Raw genomic sequence first — 21567 nt, forward strand, 5'->3', positions numbered from 1 at the left:
TATATCGTACACATATATAATACATTTTTATACAGAAAATAGAAATATTAATCTATTTCTAACTTCTTGTTGGGACTATATGGATGAAGCATCCTTCATAAACGCGTTACATAGTTACTGTTTCGCTAACAAAAAAAAAAAAAGAAACAGTGTACACATCTTCGATTGACATAACTATTTATTTATTTCTTTTTTGTCTAAAGTAGCATAAGAATTATTTTTTACGTTTCAATATTGACCCATTAATAAATATATTCTACAATTTAACTATTGCTCTATTTTATCTCCTTTTCCGTATAATACTAACTGAATAAACTATTATTATTTCAATAATATAAAAGTGAAGAGTGGCAAGCGTAAAATAATAATACAAGTTAATAAATACTTACATAATTTCAGTACATTATGATATATAACATACTGTATAACGGTTACTGTACAACGCACAGTTCGTATATAACATACAATTCTTCACAGTACTAACTCACGAAACGAAATGCACGCTTTGAAATGTTGCAGACATTTATATAGAGTTTAAATTGTATGCAGTACGATGAAATGACTAAATTAAACTTCGCATGATAATCACATGATTATGTTGCGCGAAGCGAATAAAACCTATTCTTAGTACTAAACAGTAGTTGTGATGTAATTCGATCTTCCTCTTTGGGCACAGGACTGTAAATAGTGTATGACTCATACACATGATATATGATTATATCATGATTATATTATATGATTTTAAAATATTATAATAACATTATAAATTGTAAACATTATACATTAAATATATGCAATTGTCTATGTATTATTTTTTTACAATTAATTACATTCCCCTACTTACAGTAACGTATCTAGCTACAGTATCCATCTACTTGAACGGCATCACGTGTATAGCACGATATTATCACGTTTTCCAACTATTTAATCGAGACCACCTTATAATATTATATATGGATCGATTTGACATGAAATGCTGTACAATTTGTCCTTACAAAAACTTACAAATTTTACAAAGGTAATGAGTAAGGGGGAGGGGGGTTAAAAAATTTGATGTTTTTGAAAAAATTTAATATATTGTTTCAAAGAGCGTTAAATACCGTACAACTTTTGTAGGAACATTTTTTCATATATCTTATATTTTAGAAAATATTCAATAAAAATGGAAAAGTCATTTTTTTTTCAAGGGGCTGTTTCAACTCCTAAACTCAATATATGGCCGATAAAAAAAAATACGTGTCGACTACTTTTTGATGCTCTACAACATATCCAAACACATCAAAATCGGGGGGGGGGACAGTTCCACTTCCCTTGTTAGTATGATATTTCTATAAGGGAAAAATGTAACTATTTTGCTACGTTACCCCAATATTTTAGTAATATTAACATTGCTACTTTATAATATCGGACATTAATATAACATCCCATACAGCACAGATCTTGCAGCAACATTGCAGTAATATTGCGGCAACACTGCTGCAACTTTTAACATTGCTGCAACGTTGCAGCAATATTGCTGCAAGATCTGTGCTGTATGAGATTACATTGACATTAAATAAAATATAACTTAGTGAAAATATTCTGGCAACATTCTAACAATAATAACGTTGACTTTTGTGCTATGTGAGTGTAGACACAGATGGCTATGGTTTTGCTGTGGGTTTTTGATCAAATTTGCTGCCAATCTGCGCGCAGTCTGCGTTCAATTTGCTTACTGTTATATTTTAATAACAAAATGTTGTTAAGAGAAAAGCGTACATTTTGGCCAAGAGTAGATTTGTTTTTACTTAATTATATATGACATATTTATTTAATTATTTGATATATGTACGCGAAACCCTTATAGAAATATCATACTAAGAATCATTGATAATTACCCTCACAGCACATTAATATTGCCATGAGCTTACAACAACCTTAAATTGTAAGATGGTATCATTACAGGGAAGTTAATAAACCTGTCACTAACCTTCTAATAACATGAAAATGTTCGCCCATGTTCATTCCATTAACATTACAGAAACCTTATACGGAATGTTATATTAAAGTTAATATAATATGCCTAGAATCTTTCAATATTTTTAATAAGAAATTCTTGATAAAGAAATTTATATTCAGCTTAGTCGATTTATATTGATTTTAAATAAAATTTAGCTCTTTTATTTGATTTTTCACTATTTTCACACCTGAAAATTTACTCAATACTAGTCGGACGCGAACTTGAGATCTCAGATACCTCTAAGTTCCTAGTCTATCATTTTGACTGCTGCGCTATTTATTCAACTGATACTAAAGGCCATTCTACAATAGCTGTAAGAATATGGCTGTAAGGCTGTAAGACTCGAAATTAATTATTTTCATTCGCTGATAGCTCACGTTACAGCCTTATAGCCATATTTTTATAGCAATTGTAGAATGGCCTTAAGACCGGTATTCATAGTCCGATCTTATATTTAAGATCATCTTAAATACTGTCTTAAGATGTCATGAACCAATCATAGAGCCATATTCGCATCTTAAAACATTACTTCAGACCGTCTTGAAATAAGATTCAACTATGAATATCGGTCTAAGCATTTTTTATTATCCCCACATGCGCCGCCGAAACAGTAATTATAATTTTTTTATAATATTGTTTAAAACAATTACAAAAATAAACTATGTAATCCAAATATTTCATATAATAAAAGAAAATTCAGAGATATACATAAAACTAAAGCATTTGAAGCGGCTATTGAATACAACCTAGAGTTAATTTTATTATTAATATTTTAATTTAATTTAGTTATATTTGCTTTCTTAATAAAAAAAATTTTTATATATGAAAAAGTTGTATATACAATTAAGTGATTATTAATAAATTATATTTAAATTGTAGTATTTTTAAGATAAACAGAAAGTGAAGTAATTACAATAAGTTTACTGAAATATTAAAGATTATATTAACTTCATGACAATATTATAATGTAAGGTTATCTTGTAAGATTCATGACAGATTGCAGTAACATGCTCATTAAAATGTGTAAGCTTGTAATCTACCCATAACCTCACTGCAATGTTCGGTGCTGTGAGGGTACTTATTATCCAGTATTTTTAATACTGAAAATAAGTAATTATCAATGATTCTTAATATGATATTTCTATAAGGGAATGGGACATATATTAATTACTTAAATAATTAATTAAATAAATACGCGATACGATTAAACGACCGGAAGCCGACTTGCTCGCATTTCTTTCCTTAACGTATACACAGACAATCGGTTTATACGTGTGACGTTTCGTCGCCGGCTCCCGAAATCGCATCGCTAGTTTGGCATAATTCAAGCAGCTCGAGTATATACCATAGTTCGAGAGAAGAAAGAGAGCAGATTTTGTCTGCGCTCTTCCATCGTCCGAAGTCAACCGAAGTGAGAGGCGCACACGGACGGGTACGCATCATGGGAGCCGTCCCCTCTACGCGCTATCAGCGTGCTATAAGTATAACTCATTTGGCATCCCTGCTGCCATTGTAGACGACGCATTATGTCAATTCCTGTGCGGCGTCCCTAAGAGCCGTGGCACACAGAAAAGCTTAAGCAGTATGACGTAGCAGTAAGCAAATTGACCAATCACAATCGTTAATTTTTCTTACGGTCTAATAATCAACGACTGTGATTGGCTGATTCGCTTACTGCTTACGCTTAGGGTCATTCTACAATTGCGTGAACGTGGTTGTAAGTGGTTGTATGTGATTACAACCAATCAGAATAAAGCAATTAGTAAATAAAACATTCGGATTGGTTGACTCTTATGATCACGACTACGCTTACGCAATTGTAGAATGGGCTTTACTGCTTAAGTTTTTCTATGTGCCACCAGCTTAAAGGGACGTCTACATTGGAAGTAAATAGCAAGAAGTAGGAAGTAAGAGTAAGAAATTGACCAACCACAGTCGAATGTGAGAAGAATAATCAACTATGATTGGTCAATTTCTTATTCTTACTTCCTACTTCTTACTGCTTATTTCCAATATAGACATCCCTTAAGGCTTATTTAATGCTGCAAATACTTCAGAGCGATTGATAGACCAATCGTATTGCTTTATTTAACGTTTCAAAGCATTTGAAGTGTTGAATGGACCTTGCCTAAGAGACTTTTAACTTCGAAATGTTTCCACATGTTTTATTAGTTGCGTTCAACAGAGAAAGCTGCTTTGCAACTGTTGTAAAATTCGTGAATTTGATTGGAGTATGCTCTTAATTTTGGTTAAATACATGTACCAATCAGATTCACGAATTTTACACAGTTGCAAAGCAGCTTTCTCTGCTGAACGCAGCCATTTGCTTGTTCGAATCGTTACCAGGATATTGGGTTTTTCGAGCATTTTCTTGGGTTTTTTACATTATACGGTAAAATACGTATAATACGAATAATACGTATAAAAATGTATAAAACGTGTAATATCTAGGATTGATACAAAAACAGAAACTGTTGATTATCATCTATGTAGTTGATAATTTCTGTTTTTCTACAAGCGTAAGTTCTGATTGGCTTTCTATCTTTCTGCTTTCTACCAAGGCGATGCACTTGGACACGGTGCATTTGGATACAGCCAATCACAGCACCGTGTGATTAGAGACATTTGTAGGATCCCTTGGAACAGGGACTTGTGATTGGACTGTGTCCAATTGCCCCGTGTCCAACTGATATACACCCCCGCGCGACAGCCAATCAATATGTTGTTTTTCCGTAAGAGCTAGAAGGTTATTACGGAAAGCAGCATATTGATTGGCTGTCGTGCGAACTTCTGCCGCGCAGCAAGTATTACTGCGTCCTGTGTGCAGGAGCCATTATTGCACTTATTGCACTAGTTTAGGCAGTTCAGCTAAAAGAACAGACCTCCTTTTTAAAATCTAACCTTACTCAAAACAACAAAATTGTTTTTAACAAGATTTTTTATAATTTTTTGTTAAAAATAAATAATTGGAGTATTATCCCAATATAATAAAAAATATAGAAAAGGTGATAATGGATAAAAACGTTGTAAGTATTCATTATTAATCATTAAAAAGGATTTTATAATACTGTTTAATAGCGAATTCGGTTGCTTACACTAGTGCGCACTGAGTGCGCACTAAGGCTTGTTCATAGTATGTTATTATATTTAAAGATTGTCTTAAATAATTCTCAAATAAATTCTCAAATATTTTTAACCATAATATGATATGTATAACATCCGTACGAATCATTTTATTAGCTAAAATGTTCTTAAATATGTATTTAAGACACGATCTTAAATATAAGAATGTACTGTAAACAAGCCTTAATGCGCACTCAGTGCGCACTAGTGCAAGCTACCGAATTCGCTATAACAGTCAATAAATCTTATAAACATAAATCTTCAATTTAACAGTCAATAAATTTGATAAACACTAAGACCCACATTCTCAACTCTTTTATATCAATAGATTTGTTCTTTTTCGTTGTATTGATAGGTTACATTCAGAAATCCTACTCAATGGATAAGGTTAAGCCAGCGGCACATGATGCTTGTTTTCTTGCTGGATTGCTTGCTGAATGGAAATATTCTATTCTGATTGATCTGTCTTCAGAAATGCACCAATCAGAACAGAGTATTTCCATCCAGCAAGCGATCCAGCATGAAAACAAGCATCGTGTGCTGCTGGCTTTACTTAAATAAACCAATCATAATAAATAAATCTTAGTTTTCTTTTTGCCTTGATTGGCCAATTAAATGTTATTCTACTAATCGAGTAGGATTTTTGAACGCAACCCTGTACTGCTGAAATAAGTTGGAATGAGACGAATATATGTTTGTCTCACGCTTATTGCACCAGTGCAACAGTGCAACAAAAAAGAACTTGATAAAAGCATCTCTACAAATGGTTTTATAAGCTTTGTGATTGGCTATCAGCTACTTTTAGAAACGTTTTTAGCGATAAAAGAGAGTTTAAAATATGGAACTTAGAATAATAGTAATGACGCTAGCAAATCCCCTATAAAGTCTGCATTCTGATATTTACTGCAAATACTGAAAATCTATAATAAACGTGACATAAACTATAGATTTTCAATATTGGCTGTGAATACTGGAACGCAGTTAAAATTAACTACACACATGATGTAGAGATGGCGCCACAGAAAGTATAATATATATAAAACTAAAAGTATTATACTGTACAATACTGTGTATAATACAATGTATAATATCTCAGTATAATATGTGTCTAACCCTGATTGTCACGAGATTATCGCACAGTGTCTCGAAAAATTTGCTAAAGATGGGCCAGCTTGAAGACGTCAAGATGTTTGCGGCTTACAAAGCCGTGGACGAGTACGTGCAGGCAAGAGAATTTATTTAAAGATATATTAAATGGCCCGACGTTGAAGGTTATTTTAATGTCCCGGTGAATTTCATTATTTTTCAGAATAACACTGTTGTCGGCATCGGTAGTGGATCTACCGTAATTTATGCTGTTCATAGACTTGGTAATGATAATTTTTTACCATAATTATTTGACGTTGATTGTATTTAAAGATCATATCGTGCGTCATAATTCAATCGGTCATTTTAACGAGAGCATTATTCCGAAATTTTCACTTAAGAAACGTAAACTGTATTTGGTTGTATTAATATAACTATATAAAAACATATATGATTGCTTCTTTTACGGAAAAATATTTGCAAGATAATTAAACATTATAAGAAATCCATTTGTGATATTGTAATAAAACTTTTGAGTAATGAAGTTATTTGAATAATGATATTATACAAGGTGTCCGGTGATATTATACTGATCGAGCAGCCGCCGTGTACGGGTAGAACGGGTCAAAATAATCATAAAAGTTATATACCATTTTGAAATTTTCTCAATATTTATTAATTAATTAAAATATATAAACGAATGAGCTCACGAGAAGCGGTAGAGCAGGCTCTGTGTGTAAAAGAAATGGCTTATCTCTTAGCAACGATGAGTAAACAACTGATTTCGAGGCGGAGTAACAAGCGTATACGTTATTCTGCCTCGAAATCAGCTATCTCATCGTTGCTAAGAGGTAAGCCATTTCTTTTACATACAGAGCCTGTCCTACCGCTTCTCGTGAGCTTATTCGTTTATACATTTTAATTAATTACGGAATAAATATTGAGAAAATTTCAAAATAGTATATAACTTTTATGATTATTTTGACCCGTTCTACCCGTATACGGCGGTTGCTCGATCAGTTACCGGACACGCTGTATACAAAACAATATGTTTATATTGGTAGCTGTTTGGACATTATTTTTCTCTTTCAAGAATCACCTAAAAAATGTAAACTTTACTATTACAATATATTTTATTCATTCTTCTTTGGATTATTTTGCTGAAAAACATGTGGTTGAGTTGAACTATGACCTTTTGTACCGATAACATCAGTATATTTTTACTTTCTCTAGTTTATTAAACTGTATTATGTAATTGATTATATAATGCTTTATTTATTTGTCTAAAAAGAAATGAGAATATAGGAATAATAAAGAATATAGGAATAAATCACAAATTTACTATTAAAATTTTATGATAGAAGTAATGGTAATAGTATATTATTTGAGTACATAGAATTTGTCTAACTATAATTACAAATTAATTTATCTCATTTCTTTTTAGTTAATTATATGTTAGAAAACTTGATTATATGTATTTCTACTTTATTTTTTAAGAGGTGATTTTTTTTAAGTTTCTAGTAAATATGCAAATTTTTGAAGGTTTATATCTTATATATGTTTACAAGAATTTAATTTAATTTTTAGCCAAGCGTGTCAAAGATGAAGGACTCAATGTAGTCTGCATTCCTACTTCATTTCAAGCTCGGCAACTTATAGTGGATAGTCATCTAACTTTAGGTGACTTAGAAATCTATCCAGAGGTAACTGATTATTAATAGTTAAATCAGTTTTATTGCATATTTAATAAGTGCGAATTGAATGTAACAGCTAGATTGTGCAATTGATGGAGCTGATGAAGTTGATGCTGAATTGAATCTCATCAAAGGTGGCGGTGGATGTTTGCTACAAGAAAAAATTGTTGCTTCTTGTGCCAAGCAGTTTGTTGTCATAGCAGACTATACGTAAGTATAAAATGTATTGTGTTATTGATTGTAATTGTTACATATAGTTATATTTTGTTTTAGAAAAAATTCACAAAAGCTTGGTGACAAATACAAGAAAGGGATTCCTATTGAGGTTGTTCCTATAGCATATGTGCCGATCCAACGTAGAATCAAGACCATATATGGGGGAACTGCAAATATCAGGATGGCTTTGGCAAAAGCTGTAAGCATGTATTTTTATTTCTCATTTTATTAGACCAACTATATATATATATATATATATATATATATATATATATATATATATATATATGTATATGATATGTATATATGTATGTATATACACACACACAGGGTATCCCAGACTCTCCTCCGCATATTTTAGGAATGTAGAATAGGTTGAAGTAAACATAAAAGTCCTATACCGTTTTGCGATATTCGCAATAATAACCGAAAAATTAATCGTAAAAGATTAAGGAAAAACACACGCTGAATGGTTGAGGGAGGAGCGCTCGCGACCCAGTAATTTTATATATATATACACACATACACGTACACACACACACACACACACACAAAATCACATAAGTAATGTATGTATTATCCACAGGGTCCAGTAGTAACGGATAATGGAAATTTTATTTTGGATTGGAAGTTTCCAGGAGACATAACTGATTGGAGTAAAGTCAATAAAGAAATATCTCTGATACCTGGAGTCGTAGAAACAGGTCTATTTATAAATATGGCCAAAAAGGCTTTCTTTGGCATGCCAGATGGCAGTGTGAAAGAACAGTTTAAACTTTGAAGAACCAAAGAAGTTAACATGTATTAATATGCTATTTGTACTTTTTGTATATATAGACAATGGTTATGTCCAATAATTCTTATAGATTTTACCAAGACCAAAGACCTTTAAGGTAGTTATTTCCCAACTGTGGTAGTCAAAATTAGATTTTAAATAAAGTTCAACAACCGATGAATTCTTTTCAGTGAAAGTGAAAAACAGTTTTTAAACATTATTGGTTCTTTCAGAATAGTAAAAATCGATAGAATAAATAAAATGATAGAAAAAAAAAAAAGTATGCTGACGCTTGTAGTCGCGGAACTATAGATCGTGGCAACGTTTCATCTCTATTAGCGCTATGCGACAAGCTGTACAACGTTGCCATATCTGCAAAGCATGGTCACGCATGAAAAAGCAAAAGCCACACTTATTTTTTCTGATTAATTATACTCTAATAATATACGGTCAATTTCACTGAGACTGAAGTATATATTTCTGTAAGTATTCAATTTAATTTTGACCAAATTTTCGTATTAATCCTTAGCGTAGGTCATTTGCAACTGACAAATGCACGTTTACGTGTTCCTTTTTATACGTCAGCGCCATGTAAGATATCGAGAAAAAGAGTAAACTATAAGCGGTAATTTCTCGGAAACTATACGGTCAATCGAACCCATATTTAACACACATACGTATTAATACTTAAATTAATTTTGCTACAAGTTTTAAGATCTGGGACTTCACTGTTTTTGACTTAACTACCTTAATAAGTTTTAGTCATAAAGATTTTAATTTTGCTACACACGTTATTCTATACATATATATGTATGTAGTCATTTATCTCTTATATATTTTTTATACCTGTCGTTTATTTTTAATGTATATAGTACATACAGAATCTACATATACTGCTATATTTTTCTAAAATAAGTATAGAGATATATACATATAATTTTGTAAAAAAAACCAAAGTTTATATAAATTGACATACAGTACAAAATATTCATTATAAAGTACAGTGTTATATATATATATATATATATATATATATATATATATATATATATAATTTTTTAGGCTTTCGCCTGTTATATATATTCATAAGGAAAAGTTAGAAATAAATATATGTTTATACAATGTTTTGTTTCTGTTTAATTTTAAACATTTATGAAATCAATAATAGTATCTTATAAGTTATAATATTAAATATAGCTAAATCATTATACACATAGATTTTCTTTCTTTATACATTTCTCATTATTTTTAGTATTATACGTCTAATATATATACATACATAGAAATCGACAGTCGCCTACACACATACATACATACATACATACATATATATATATATATATATATATATATATATATATATAAGCAAAAATTCAAGATTCACTCTAACTAAACTTCTAAAAGTATTACAGCAAACTAAAAAAAATATAAACTTTGATATAATTCCATTTATTCAATTATCAGTTAATATTAAATGTATTTATGATTAATGAAATTTAAATAATGCGTTTATACATGATACATATGATAAAGGATATTTTTATTAAAAATAAAAAAAAAACGCCCGAACAGGGACTCGAACCCTGGACCCTCAGATTAAAAGTCTGATGCTCTACCGACTGAGCTATCCGGGCAGCTCTAGAAATGGAGGCTTACATATTATACTGTTATACCTGGCTGATTCAAAAGTGAATATACATGCTTTGTGTACATTTGGCATTAGGGACATAATAATTGCTACCGTATTAAATAAAATTTATAATTAATTGTAAACATACACAACATTAGATTAAGTTCCAATATTATTAACTACTCTGCATTTCTCGAACCGGATATAAAGTTGATTTTTTCTTTTTTTCAAACATAGATTATGCGCATATTTTCAAATAATTAACAAGAATGTCAGATTTCATTTGCTAAATTTTGTTTTAAACAACGGCTATTGTCAATAAATGTTTTAAAATTCGTTACCGTATATAAATGTTCGAATATAAACACGGATTGCTATAAACGTATTTATACGTTCTTTCATGTGCACAGCTACATGTTCAGTATTTTACATAAGTCGCATCTCTTATTCATAAGTGCATGTATTATGCGGCAGCTGTGGGCGATAATGATTTACGATTTTGCATTGTTTAACCCAGTACTGACGTTTATATTCTCTTTCAAAATTAAAAGTCGATATTACTTATTGAAACGGAACGATGGCTTTTCGTATTTATTAATTCAGCATCAGCGTTTAATCGCGGGGCGCAATATATTATAACTAATATCTAAAAGCTGTTTATAAATGTAATTTCCGTCTAGCTGTTTGATAATTCACAATTGATAATAAAAATTTATTAATGTATATGTAGTAATAAAAGAAAGAAATGCTTGTCAATTTGTTGGAAATAAATTTAAATTTACAAATTTACAAATACACGTTATACAATTTTATCGCATGCTCAAGAGTTTAGATAAAAACAAGAAAAAAGAAATCGACAGTCGCCACTGGCGACGGGTTGAATGACCTAATCGTAACGCAGCAGGTTCTGATGTGGGAACGGTGTAAGTACTTAACCCCAGCTGTTTTTTCTACGATTTTTACACAGAGACTCTTATCGCGTCGAGTTGCTATAGAAGTATGTCGTAGCGAAGGCTTCCTGGCACTGATTTAATCGACACTAATCCCCCGTTCGGTCCCGCCACTTTCAACTTTCTTTTACATAGTCCAAGTTCTCGTTTGTTATGCGTAAATAGCCGATAAATCATACGCACGAAGAACCCTCAGTGGAAATAGTGCGCTTATATTTCCTCATCACGCAAATAGAGGTGAAATAAGATATTTATCGTTATTATTCTTATCGTTATAAGAAATGTTATCACTGATCTATAATTTATAATTGTTTGTAAGATTTTATTTTTGAAAGAATATTTTTTCAAGTCGAACATTTTCAGGTTGAACAATAAATCATAATAACATCAAAATGACGAGAAAATCATTGAAAAGCTCACTTTTCAATCATCACTCGAAAATTTTCTCATAATTTTGACATCATCGTGATTTTTTGTTCTGCTTCGGTTGCGTCCCAGCAAACACGGAATATAACTAATAATATATAATATAGCAGTAACACGTAATATAACGGATGTTATACGTTATTAATGTTAAAGTTATATAATTTTTTTTATAACTGCAATCTAACTGTGTTTTAGAACTGTTCTAATTCTTTGTTATTTACAGGTTATAATTATATAACACCAATATAACTAAAATATAATATGTTATATAACAAGTGTATATTTATTTGCATTACATCTATGTTATACAGCATTCTTATATCTAAGTATCAGATCATTCGCTAGATGGCTCACGTCTTTCTCGCACATAAAATATGATGCATTAATAAGGTAAACGTCCCAGTGGTCGAACATATATGTCCCAATGATTGACATATTGGTTTTGTATTTTTCTTTGTTGAAATGCTTTTCAATATACAAAACAATATAATAAATGAAAAGAAATATTTAGATACTTTGTGATTTTGTTTCATTTATTGATAAGTATCTTAACAAACACAAGTATATTATTAGTAATTCAATTATCGGTACACGTTCAATCACTAGGACGTTTACCTTATATATAAGAACGATGATTACAAGACGGCACAACTTATACTATGGAGTCCACTTTTATAGTAAAGTGGTACACTTTCTGATTAATGGAAATTATTATTACGATAGTAATCCTTCCCATTTGAATATGTACAAAAAGATGAAAATGAATAAATGAAAATAGCTCCAATAGTATAAAATGCCTGAAGGTGTACAATTAAATATCTATAATTGCTGGGAAATAATCATTTATATTCCAGCTATATAACATTTCAGCAGTATACATAACAGCTATATAACATTTTAGTAACATGTTATATTTCTGTTATACCCTGGTAAAAAAAAGTTTATAGAGAACGATAGAATAAAATAATCATTTTTTATCGTTTTGAATATGGATTTTGGTTCGTGAATTTACAAAATGTGAATAGTATTCTATCGTATACAATAGATAGTGATAGAATTTCTATCGTTATCCTCACAGCACCGAACATTGCAGTAAAGTTATGGGTAGGTTATAAGCTTACACATTTTAACGAGCTACTGCAATTAACTTTACAAGATAACCTTATATTATAATATTGTTATAAAGTTAATATAATCTTTAATATTTCAGCAAATTTACGTGTAATTATTTTACTTTTCGTGTATCTTGAAAATACTACACAATTGAAATATAATTTATTATTAATCACTTAATTGTATATACAAATTTTTTATATATAAAATTTTTTTTATTAAGGAAGCAAATATAACTAAATTAAATTAAAATATTAATAATAAAATTAACTCTAGGTTGTATTCAATAACCGCTTCAAATGCTTTAGTTTTATGTATATATATCTGACTTTTCTTTTATTATATGAAATATTTAGACTAGTTTATTTTTGTAGTTGTATTAAATAATATTATAAGAAAATTATAATTACTGCTTCGGCTACATATGGGGATAATAAAAAACGCTTAGTATCAGTTGAAGAAATAGCACAGCCGAGATGATAGACTAGAAACCTAAAGATATCTGAGGTCTTGAGTCGCGTCCGACTAATACTGAGTAAATTTCCAAGTGTGAAAATAGTGAGAAATTTAAAAGAGCTAAATTTCATTTAAAATCAATATAAATTGACTAAGCTGAATATAAATAATATTTCTTTATCAAAGATTTTTTAAAAATATTGAAAAGTTCTAGGCATATTATATTAACTTTTAATATAACGTTCCGTATAAGATTTCTGTAATGTTAATGGAATGAGCATGGACGAACATTTTCATGTTATTAGAAGGTTAGTAACAGGTTTATTAACCTCTGCAATGTTGCCATCTTACAATTTAAGGTTACCTCATAGCAATATTAAAGTGCTGTGAGCGTAAAATTATGAATTTCTAGATAAGAACCCAATGAAAAATTTTTCATATATAATTATATAAAATTATATAAAATTATATATAATTATATATAATTATGTATAATTATATATATAAATTCATATATAATTTTACATAATTACGCATAAATTTATATATAATTTTACATAATTACGCATAAATTTATATATAATTATACATATTGTTATACATAATTGTGTATAATTATATATAATTTTATATGATTATATATAATTATACATAATTACGTATGGACAAATTTCATACAAAATTTTGCATGAAAAATTTTTCATCGGGAAAGAATTTCTTAATTTAAAATTTCTTTAATTTAAAATATCTATATATAAGAATAAACAAATGATTTCCTTACATACACACACAAGAAGAAAATTAGTTTTTTAAATTTAAAAACTGTTTAAATAAATATTTGCTTGTTTTAAAAGTAAATGAAATACCAGTAAATCATGTTATAAATCTAAATAAATTATTTTCTAATATTAAAAGTATCATTTTATTTTAACTTAAAATTTCTTTTATTATCAGCAAAAAATTTATTTAAATTTACAAAATAATTTATTTATAATTTACTTACTTTTAACCCTTAGCTGGCACACTGGGGTACCAAAAGCCTCAGCTTAATTTAGTTCCAATTTATTCTCTCCTATAGTACGAAAATGGTGCTTATGTCATTCTCTATTGTTTGTCCAAGGAACCCCCTTTCTTCTGAATTACCTAGAGTAATTCTAAAAGTGTCCAAGATAGCAAGGTCACGTCTAAAGATGTCATTAAGACATCATAGACATCTTAATGACGTCTAAATGACATCTTTTGACGTCACCTTGCTACCTGGGGTCAGTCTAGGTATTCGAGTGAATTGGAGTGGTGTCATCATAGACCCTAATGTGTCAGCTATAATTATTCAAAGAATTTTTTTTCCATTGGTGTTTGTCATCAGGGCGTAGAAAAAGATTAATATATAATGTTGTACGACTTTTAATTTTTTTTCAAGAGATCATATTATTCCGGTTTTATTAGATGGCTTATCAGTTACGGCTTCGGCCCATACGCCTGCAACTCGAGGAAGATCGTGTGGATAATTTTTGTACATTAATCATGTAAAATTCATACATATCTAATAAATAAACAAGTATACTTTGAAAAAATTAGTACTCTTTTGGCTGAAATTCGTCTTTTCAACTCTCTAAATAAATACCTTTTTTGAAACAGCCACTATCAAACTATTTTTTTCCTTAAAGTGTTATATCTCAAGAGTGTCAAGTTAAATTTTTAGCTCTTAATATGAACAAATGGAAGAGTTATGAATTTTTTAGTGAAAATAATCATTTTTTCGTTTTTTTACGTTCACGAATTTTTTTTATACTCAGTATTACAATTTATCGAAATAACCTATGACATCTTTTAAGTTGATATTTGAAAACTATTTTGGGAATGTTTCAAGTGAAAAAAATCAATAGCTTCACGCAGTAAGCATTTTAGTGGTTGGAATCTCAAACGGCCCAGTGTGCCAGCTATGTTATTGTGGTGAAATGTGCCAGCTAAAGGTTAAAACAAATAAATATTTTTTAAATATACTTTTTACGTACTTTTTAAACATACTTTTTACATTTAAAAGGATCTATTCTCTTCTTTTAAATAAATTATTTATATGGATATATCATATGTGTACGAAGCGTCTCTCAGTCGAAGTGATAGTGGTGCAGTAGGTAAGGTAAACGACTCAAGAATCAGAGGTCTCAGGTTCGAATGTTAGCAATGATAAGCAAATTTTCAAAGTATAATTTAACTTGAATTAAGTAGCGTGTGAAACAATAAAGTGAAAAATTTAAGAAAAGTTTAGGAAAAGAAAAAAATGTATATAAATTATATATTTTAATAAATATTTATATATTTATGATAAATATTTATATATTTATGATAAATATTTTTATATTTATGATAAATATTTGTTACAAAAACGTTATAAATGCAACGTTGTAAATTAATAAATGAAGCAGAAAATTTATAGTTTCTGGAACGTTGTATATGCGTTGTTTTTGGAACGAAAATTGTAACGTTTCCCTAACGTTCCGTGCAAGTTTTACAAACGTCACAAAAACGTTGTCAGAAATGAGTCATATAAAAATTTTAGCTATTAACATTGTTTATCAAGACTACAAGAATTACAACATATCAAATTCAAGCAAACTGATTGAAAATGTTTTTCTCATAATAATCGTGTGAGGTCTTCTTTTAATACTTAATATGATGAACAGATGATAGATTTGCGGATATATAAAATATGTGAAACAATATTTATAATAATATTTTTATTTGAATACAGTATATATTTTTCTGTTTGTAAGGTAGACTGAGGCAAATCGGATTGCCAGGCGAATCGGATCAAAATAAGCTTCGAGATGGTTGCTGTTAATTTGTTTTTTTTTTCAAAGCTGTTTATCGTGCCAGTTACTTTTTGTTTGAAACAAAGAAGTAATTCTCTAAGCTTATTTTTATCTGATTTGACTTGGCCTACCCTAGCAAATATATGAAATAAAAGTGTAGTCAACCCTTATAGAAATATCATACTAAGATTCATTGATAATTACTTATTTTCAGTATTAAAAATACTGGATAATAAGTAATTATCAATGATTCTTAGTATGATATTTCTATAAAGGAATTATTGTAAAATATCGATCTATTCCTCGATTACAAAATTCTATTGTACTTTTTACTATAAAATTATTTAGATATGTGGCGAAGAAATAATCTTCAATACAAAAACAAATCGAAAGTGCAAAATAGGATTGTTCCATGTACATGTGCATTTATACTTTTATGCCATGTTAACTTTAAGAAAATATTTTTGAGGAAATCCATCTCAAATATTAGAAAATTAACTATAATATCTTTGTGATAGTTTAATCTCGGATGATCCTTAATCACTTTTAATTGAATTCACACATTTCAATTCTTAAAATACAAATAGAAAGTGTGCGTCCCAGCAAACACAATAATATAACAATTACATCATCGTAATATAACGGAATGTAACGTGCAATATAACATATTTATTACATGTAATATACATAGAATAAAATTCTATCGTTCTATCGTTTTCTATCGTTTTGAATATAGATTTTAGTTCGTGAATTCATAAATGTGAATAGTATTCTATCGTATACAATAGAATACAATAGATAGTGATAGAATTTCTATCATTAGTTTCCTATAGAATACAAAATCGTGTATAACCAGATAAAATACAATAAAATATAATAGGATTCATATTTGAACATGCGAGCGAGAACGATACAGCTTAAAGAAAACGATTCAAATTGATAGCGCTATCATTTTGAAACGTTTTCTTTAAGCTGTATCGTTCTCGCTCGCAAGTTCAGATATATATCATATTTTATCGTATTTTATTTAGTTATACACGATTTTGTATTCTATAGGAAACTACCCTCACAACACATTAATATTGCCATAAGGTTACAGCAACCTTAAATTGTAAGATGGCAACATTACACGGATGTTAATAAACATGTCACTAATAGCATGAAAATGTTCGTCCATGCTCATTTCATTAACATTACAGAAACCTTATACAGAACGTTATATTAAAGTTAATATAATATGCCTAGAACCTTTCAATATTTTTAATAAGAAATTCTTGATAAAGAAATATTATTTATATTCAGCTTAGTCAATTTATATTGATTTTAAATGAAATTTAGCTCTTTTATTTAAATTTCTCACTATTTTCACACCTGAAAATTTACTCAATACTAGTCAGATGCGAACTCGAGACTTCAGATACCTCTAGATTTCTAGTCTATCATCTCGGCTGCTGCGCTATTTCTTCAACTGATACTAAGCGTTTTTTATTATCCCCATATGTAGCCGAAGCAGTAATTATAATTTTCTTATAATATTATTTAATACAACTACAAAAATAAACTAGTCCAAATATTTCATATAATAAAAGAAAAGTCAGAGATATATACATAAAACTAAAGCATTTGAAGCGGTTATTGAATATAACCTAGAGTTAATTTTATTATTAATATTTTAATTTAATTTAGTTATATTTGCTTTCTTAATAAAAAAAATTTTTATATATGAAGAAATTTGCATATACAATTAAGTGATTATTAATAAACTATATTTCAATTGTGTAATATTTTCAAGATATACAGAAAGTGAAATAATTACATGTAAGTTTGCTGAAATATTAAAGATTATATTTATGAGAAGATTTATTAAAGATTAACTTTATGACAGTATTATAATGTAAGGTTATCTTGTAAGGTTTAATGGCAGATTGCAGTAACTCAGCCAGAAATGATTCGTCAATCGATGTCGAAACGATGTCGAATCGACGTCGATTTCACGATTTCGATGTCGATTCGATATCGTTTCGACATCGATCAACGAATCATTTCTGGCTGGCAACATGCTCATTAAAATGTGTAAGCTTGTAACCTACCCATAACCTCACTGCAATGTTCGGTGCTGTAAGGGATATTTATTTTTTGTTTACCATAGATATTGTATAAAATATTTAATCTATATTTTAATAATATTTTGAATAAAGATTTTGATACTTTTTTCCTTTATATATACATAAAATATTTATAAAATATTTATATAATATTTTGAAAAAATAATTTTCGAAATAAATATTTATGAATCTTTATCATAAATCTTTATCATAAATTGTGTGCTGTCTAGATAATAAATACATGCGTAATAATACGATCAGCGAAAAACATTATAATAATTCGCCTATTAATTCACATTTACTTTAATAAATATACAAATACAATATTGCGTGATATTTATAAAATAATCATCAATTTGCAGGTGAATAAACATTATGTTTTTCGTTGATCGCATTATTACGCATGTTGTATACTTCCCAGAACAAAACGTAAAAAATTCAAAATAAAAATAAAAAAATAAAACTTTTTACAAAATTTAATCAAAAGTTCCATTTATAAATTTTTCTTTAACCCCTTCACTGTGGAGAGCAAAATCACTAAGTGGACCAAAAATGTGTAGGGCGTTCTACCAGATGCATTTAAAAAAAAATTTCCATATAACTATTTTTGACATTGCTGAACACGAATCTGAGATCGAAATTAGAAAATTCAATATGATAAATCAAAATGTTAAAAACTGTAAATAATTGGTGGATTTCTCTAATATTCGGTATTATAGGGTTTTTAGATTCTCAAATATTCATCAGCTAAAAATGTGGGGATAAAAATATTATTATTTCGATTATTTCGCTATTTTAAATTGAACGAAACGATATAAAATAGTATCATAATAAAATTGTTAAATGCTTGTTATCTACAATTAAGTGTCTATTATCAATTTTAAAAAGATCTTTAAAATGAATATGTCATCAAAAATTTTTAAATTTTGACATCAAATTTGTATTCAGTCATCATTGAAACCTCTTAGTGCAAGTTTTGTGCAAATCTGCTAATTTACTTAACTATTGAATTTTTTGTCAGTACGGGTATAGACATACTTCACAGTTTGAGTCGACTTATTGTTAGTCGGGTACGTTTATAGACGTACTCCACAGTGAAGGCGTTATAATTAAAGTTAGGAGTTAAGCCTAATGGCTTAACTCCTAACTTTAACTTTAATAGGTTAAAGTAAAATAAATATATTTTGTCTCGCTCTAACTTATTGCATCAGCTCAGCAGTGCAGCTAAAAAGAATAGATCATAGAACAAAATTCAACAAAATCCCATAAAATTCAACAAAACCAACAAAATTCAACCTTTTAGTAACGTTGCATTTACAACGTTAATGTAAAGTAATGAAATATTTTAAAGTTTATGAAATATTACGTAAAAGTTATACGAAGTTTACGAAATATGATATGAAAAAAGACTAAAGAGTCAAGATGCGGGTGTCAAGCGCTGATTTATGTAATCATTAAATTATAAAATTATAACATTCCAATACGTTTTGACCATGGAATGTGGTCCTCCTCAGCTGAAAAATTGTCAATTCTTTAATCGTCGACGTCACGAAGATATGGTCATACACTGCGTTGGACATTGCTGAGTCGCATTCATTGCTAACAGACTGATACAATATATATTAATCGAATAAAAAGACACGGAATCATAATAGATGCAATATTCACCAATGAAGGGCATCGAAACGTTCCTCAGCCAAGAGTCCCATTGTGGTCACATCAACAATGAAACAACCGTTAGCTCATGATGATATAATTCAAATGATGTAAAATAAAAACAATCACGCGAATATAAGAAAATAGTGAAGCAGTGTGAGACGCGAGGTAATGAGAAAACATGTAAACAAAGGAAGGAATTAGACCGTATCACGACTGCTCGTCACGAAACATATCGAGCAAAAGAAAATAAATATTATTAAGTCCGTCCAAAAATCTGTCTGGAAATTCAAACCATTGTTTTGGTTTTTTATATAGATAATCTCCGAAATGAAGCGTTTGCGATAATTCTTCTTCAGATAATCTAAAATTACAGCATTATTCCAATCAAAATCATGGTTGTAAAGGAGTCTATGCTCCATGATGGGAGAAGAATGCACGATATTACGTGCCAAAAAACAATGTTCCTTTATTCGCCGTCTGGTTTGACCAACATAAGATGCGTTGCAATTCCTACAGAAGATCTTGTACACTATATGAATCCTCTCACTGGCACTTAATCGATCCTTAAGACATCGGATAAATTTATCAAGTTTGTTGCTAATTCTATATGCCACTTTGAGATTGTAGTCCTTAAAAAGATTAGATATGTTATGAGAAATTTGGCTTATGTAAGGAATAGTAAAATATTTCTTCCTTGTCTCAATCCGATCCTGCAAGACTCACATCAGAATATGATAAATGCTTAGTGATTAATATAGTGACGTAGCCAGGGGGAGCTGATGGGGCTGCAGCCCCCCCCCTCCCGAAATTAATTTTCTGGGTTACGCTAAGTGTGAGAAAAATTTTTTCGAATAACTTTTTTTTTGTTCGTCAGAAATAAAAAGTGCAGCCCTCCCGAAACTTTTTACTGGCTACGCCACTGGATTAATAGTCTCAACTGCTTTTTAGTAACTTGGAAGATGAACTATAATGGATAACTATTGTTTAAAAGGTTCTGAATAACCGTTATTAGATTCTTTTCATGAAACTTTTCATGAAACTTTGGATGTGAGAGTCTAAGAGCCATACCTACTTTAACCATACCTACTTTATGGCTCCGAAAGTGATTGGATAGTTCAGAATTGGAATAGTTCAGAACTCTGCTTGAAAACGTGGGCTTTTGATACGAGGGCTGCTCCGTAAGTTTTGCGACTTGGCAATACTGGCGTTGTTAGGTAAAATCTAACCTTACCATCAAAAAGTTTGACATTTTGGAAGATTTTTTTACTCGAAACGTTTTGTCGTACGGAGGCTACTTGTATTGTTTACAGTGACTTGAAAATTGTGTCTCAGCAAAAAAATGAATTAACATGAGAACACTTTCGTGCGATGATTTTTTACGACTTTCGACGTGGATTATCGAGACAAGAGTGCATCGATCAACTTGCTTCCACTTTTGGCAATGAAGCACCACACAAGGCCACTATTTGTCGCTGGTTTAATGAATTCAATCGTGGTCGTAGTTCGCTCACCGACGAACCTC

General features: G+C 29.7%; 1 protein-coding gene and 1 non-coding gene across 2 annotated transcripts; one reads left to right on the forward strand and one right to left on the reverse strand.

Annotated features, from left to right (window-relative positions):
* The first annotated feature begins 6284 nt into the window (after window positions 1–6284).
* LOC116846454 (ribose-5-phosphate isomerase) lies at window positions 6285–8975 on the forward strand. Its single transcript, XM_032820267.1, has 6 exons — window positions 6285–6337; window positions 6998–7059; window positions 7796–7911; window positions 7979–8112; window positions 8176–8317; window positions 8705–8975. Exons 1-6 carry the CDS (start codon window positions 6285–6287, stop codon window positions 8897–8899), a joined length of 702 nt encoding a protein of 233 aa, XP_032676158.1. The 3' UTR covers window positions 8900–8975.
* Window positions 8976–10454: 1479 nt separating this feature from the next.
* Window positions 10455–10527, reverse strand: Trnak-uuu. Its single transcript has one exon. It is a non-coding gene; the product is annotated as a tRNA-Lys (tRNA).
* Window positions 10528–21567: the final 11040 nt, after the last annotated feature.

Source organism: Odontomachus brunneus, unplaced genomic scaffold (genome assembly GCF_010583005.1).
Source record: "Odontomachus brunneus isolate Ranch 3 - 2012 unplaced genomic scaffold, Obru_v1 Obru_scaffold_064, whole genome shotgun sequence".
Taxonomy (NCBI): domain Eukaryota; kingdom Metazoa; phylum Arthropoda; class Insecta; order Hymenoptera; family Formicidae; genus Odontomachus; species Odontomachus brunneus.

Excerpts from the sequence above, each read along its gene's own strand:
- LOC116846454 (XM_032820267.1), top strand. The coding sequence starts at position 6,285 with ATGGGCCAGCTTGAAGACGTCAAGATGTTTGCGGCTTACAAAGCCGTG. Across the intron at positions 7,060-7,795 it reads TATCTCATCGTTGCTAAGAG|CCAAGCGTGTCAAAGATGAA; the intron begins GTAAGCCATTTC and ends TTTAATTTTTAG. Across the intron at positions 8,113-8,175 it reads GTTGTCATAGCAGACTATAC|AAAAAATTCACAAAAGCTTG; the intron begins GTAAGTATAAAA and ends ATTTTGTTTTAG.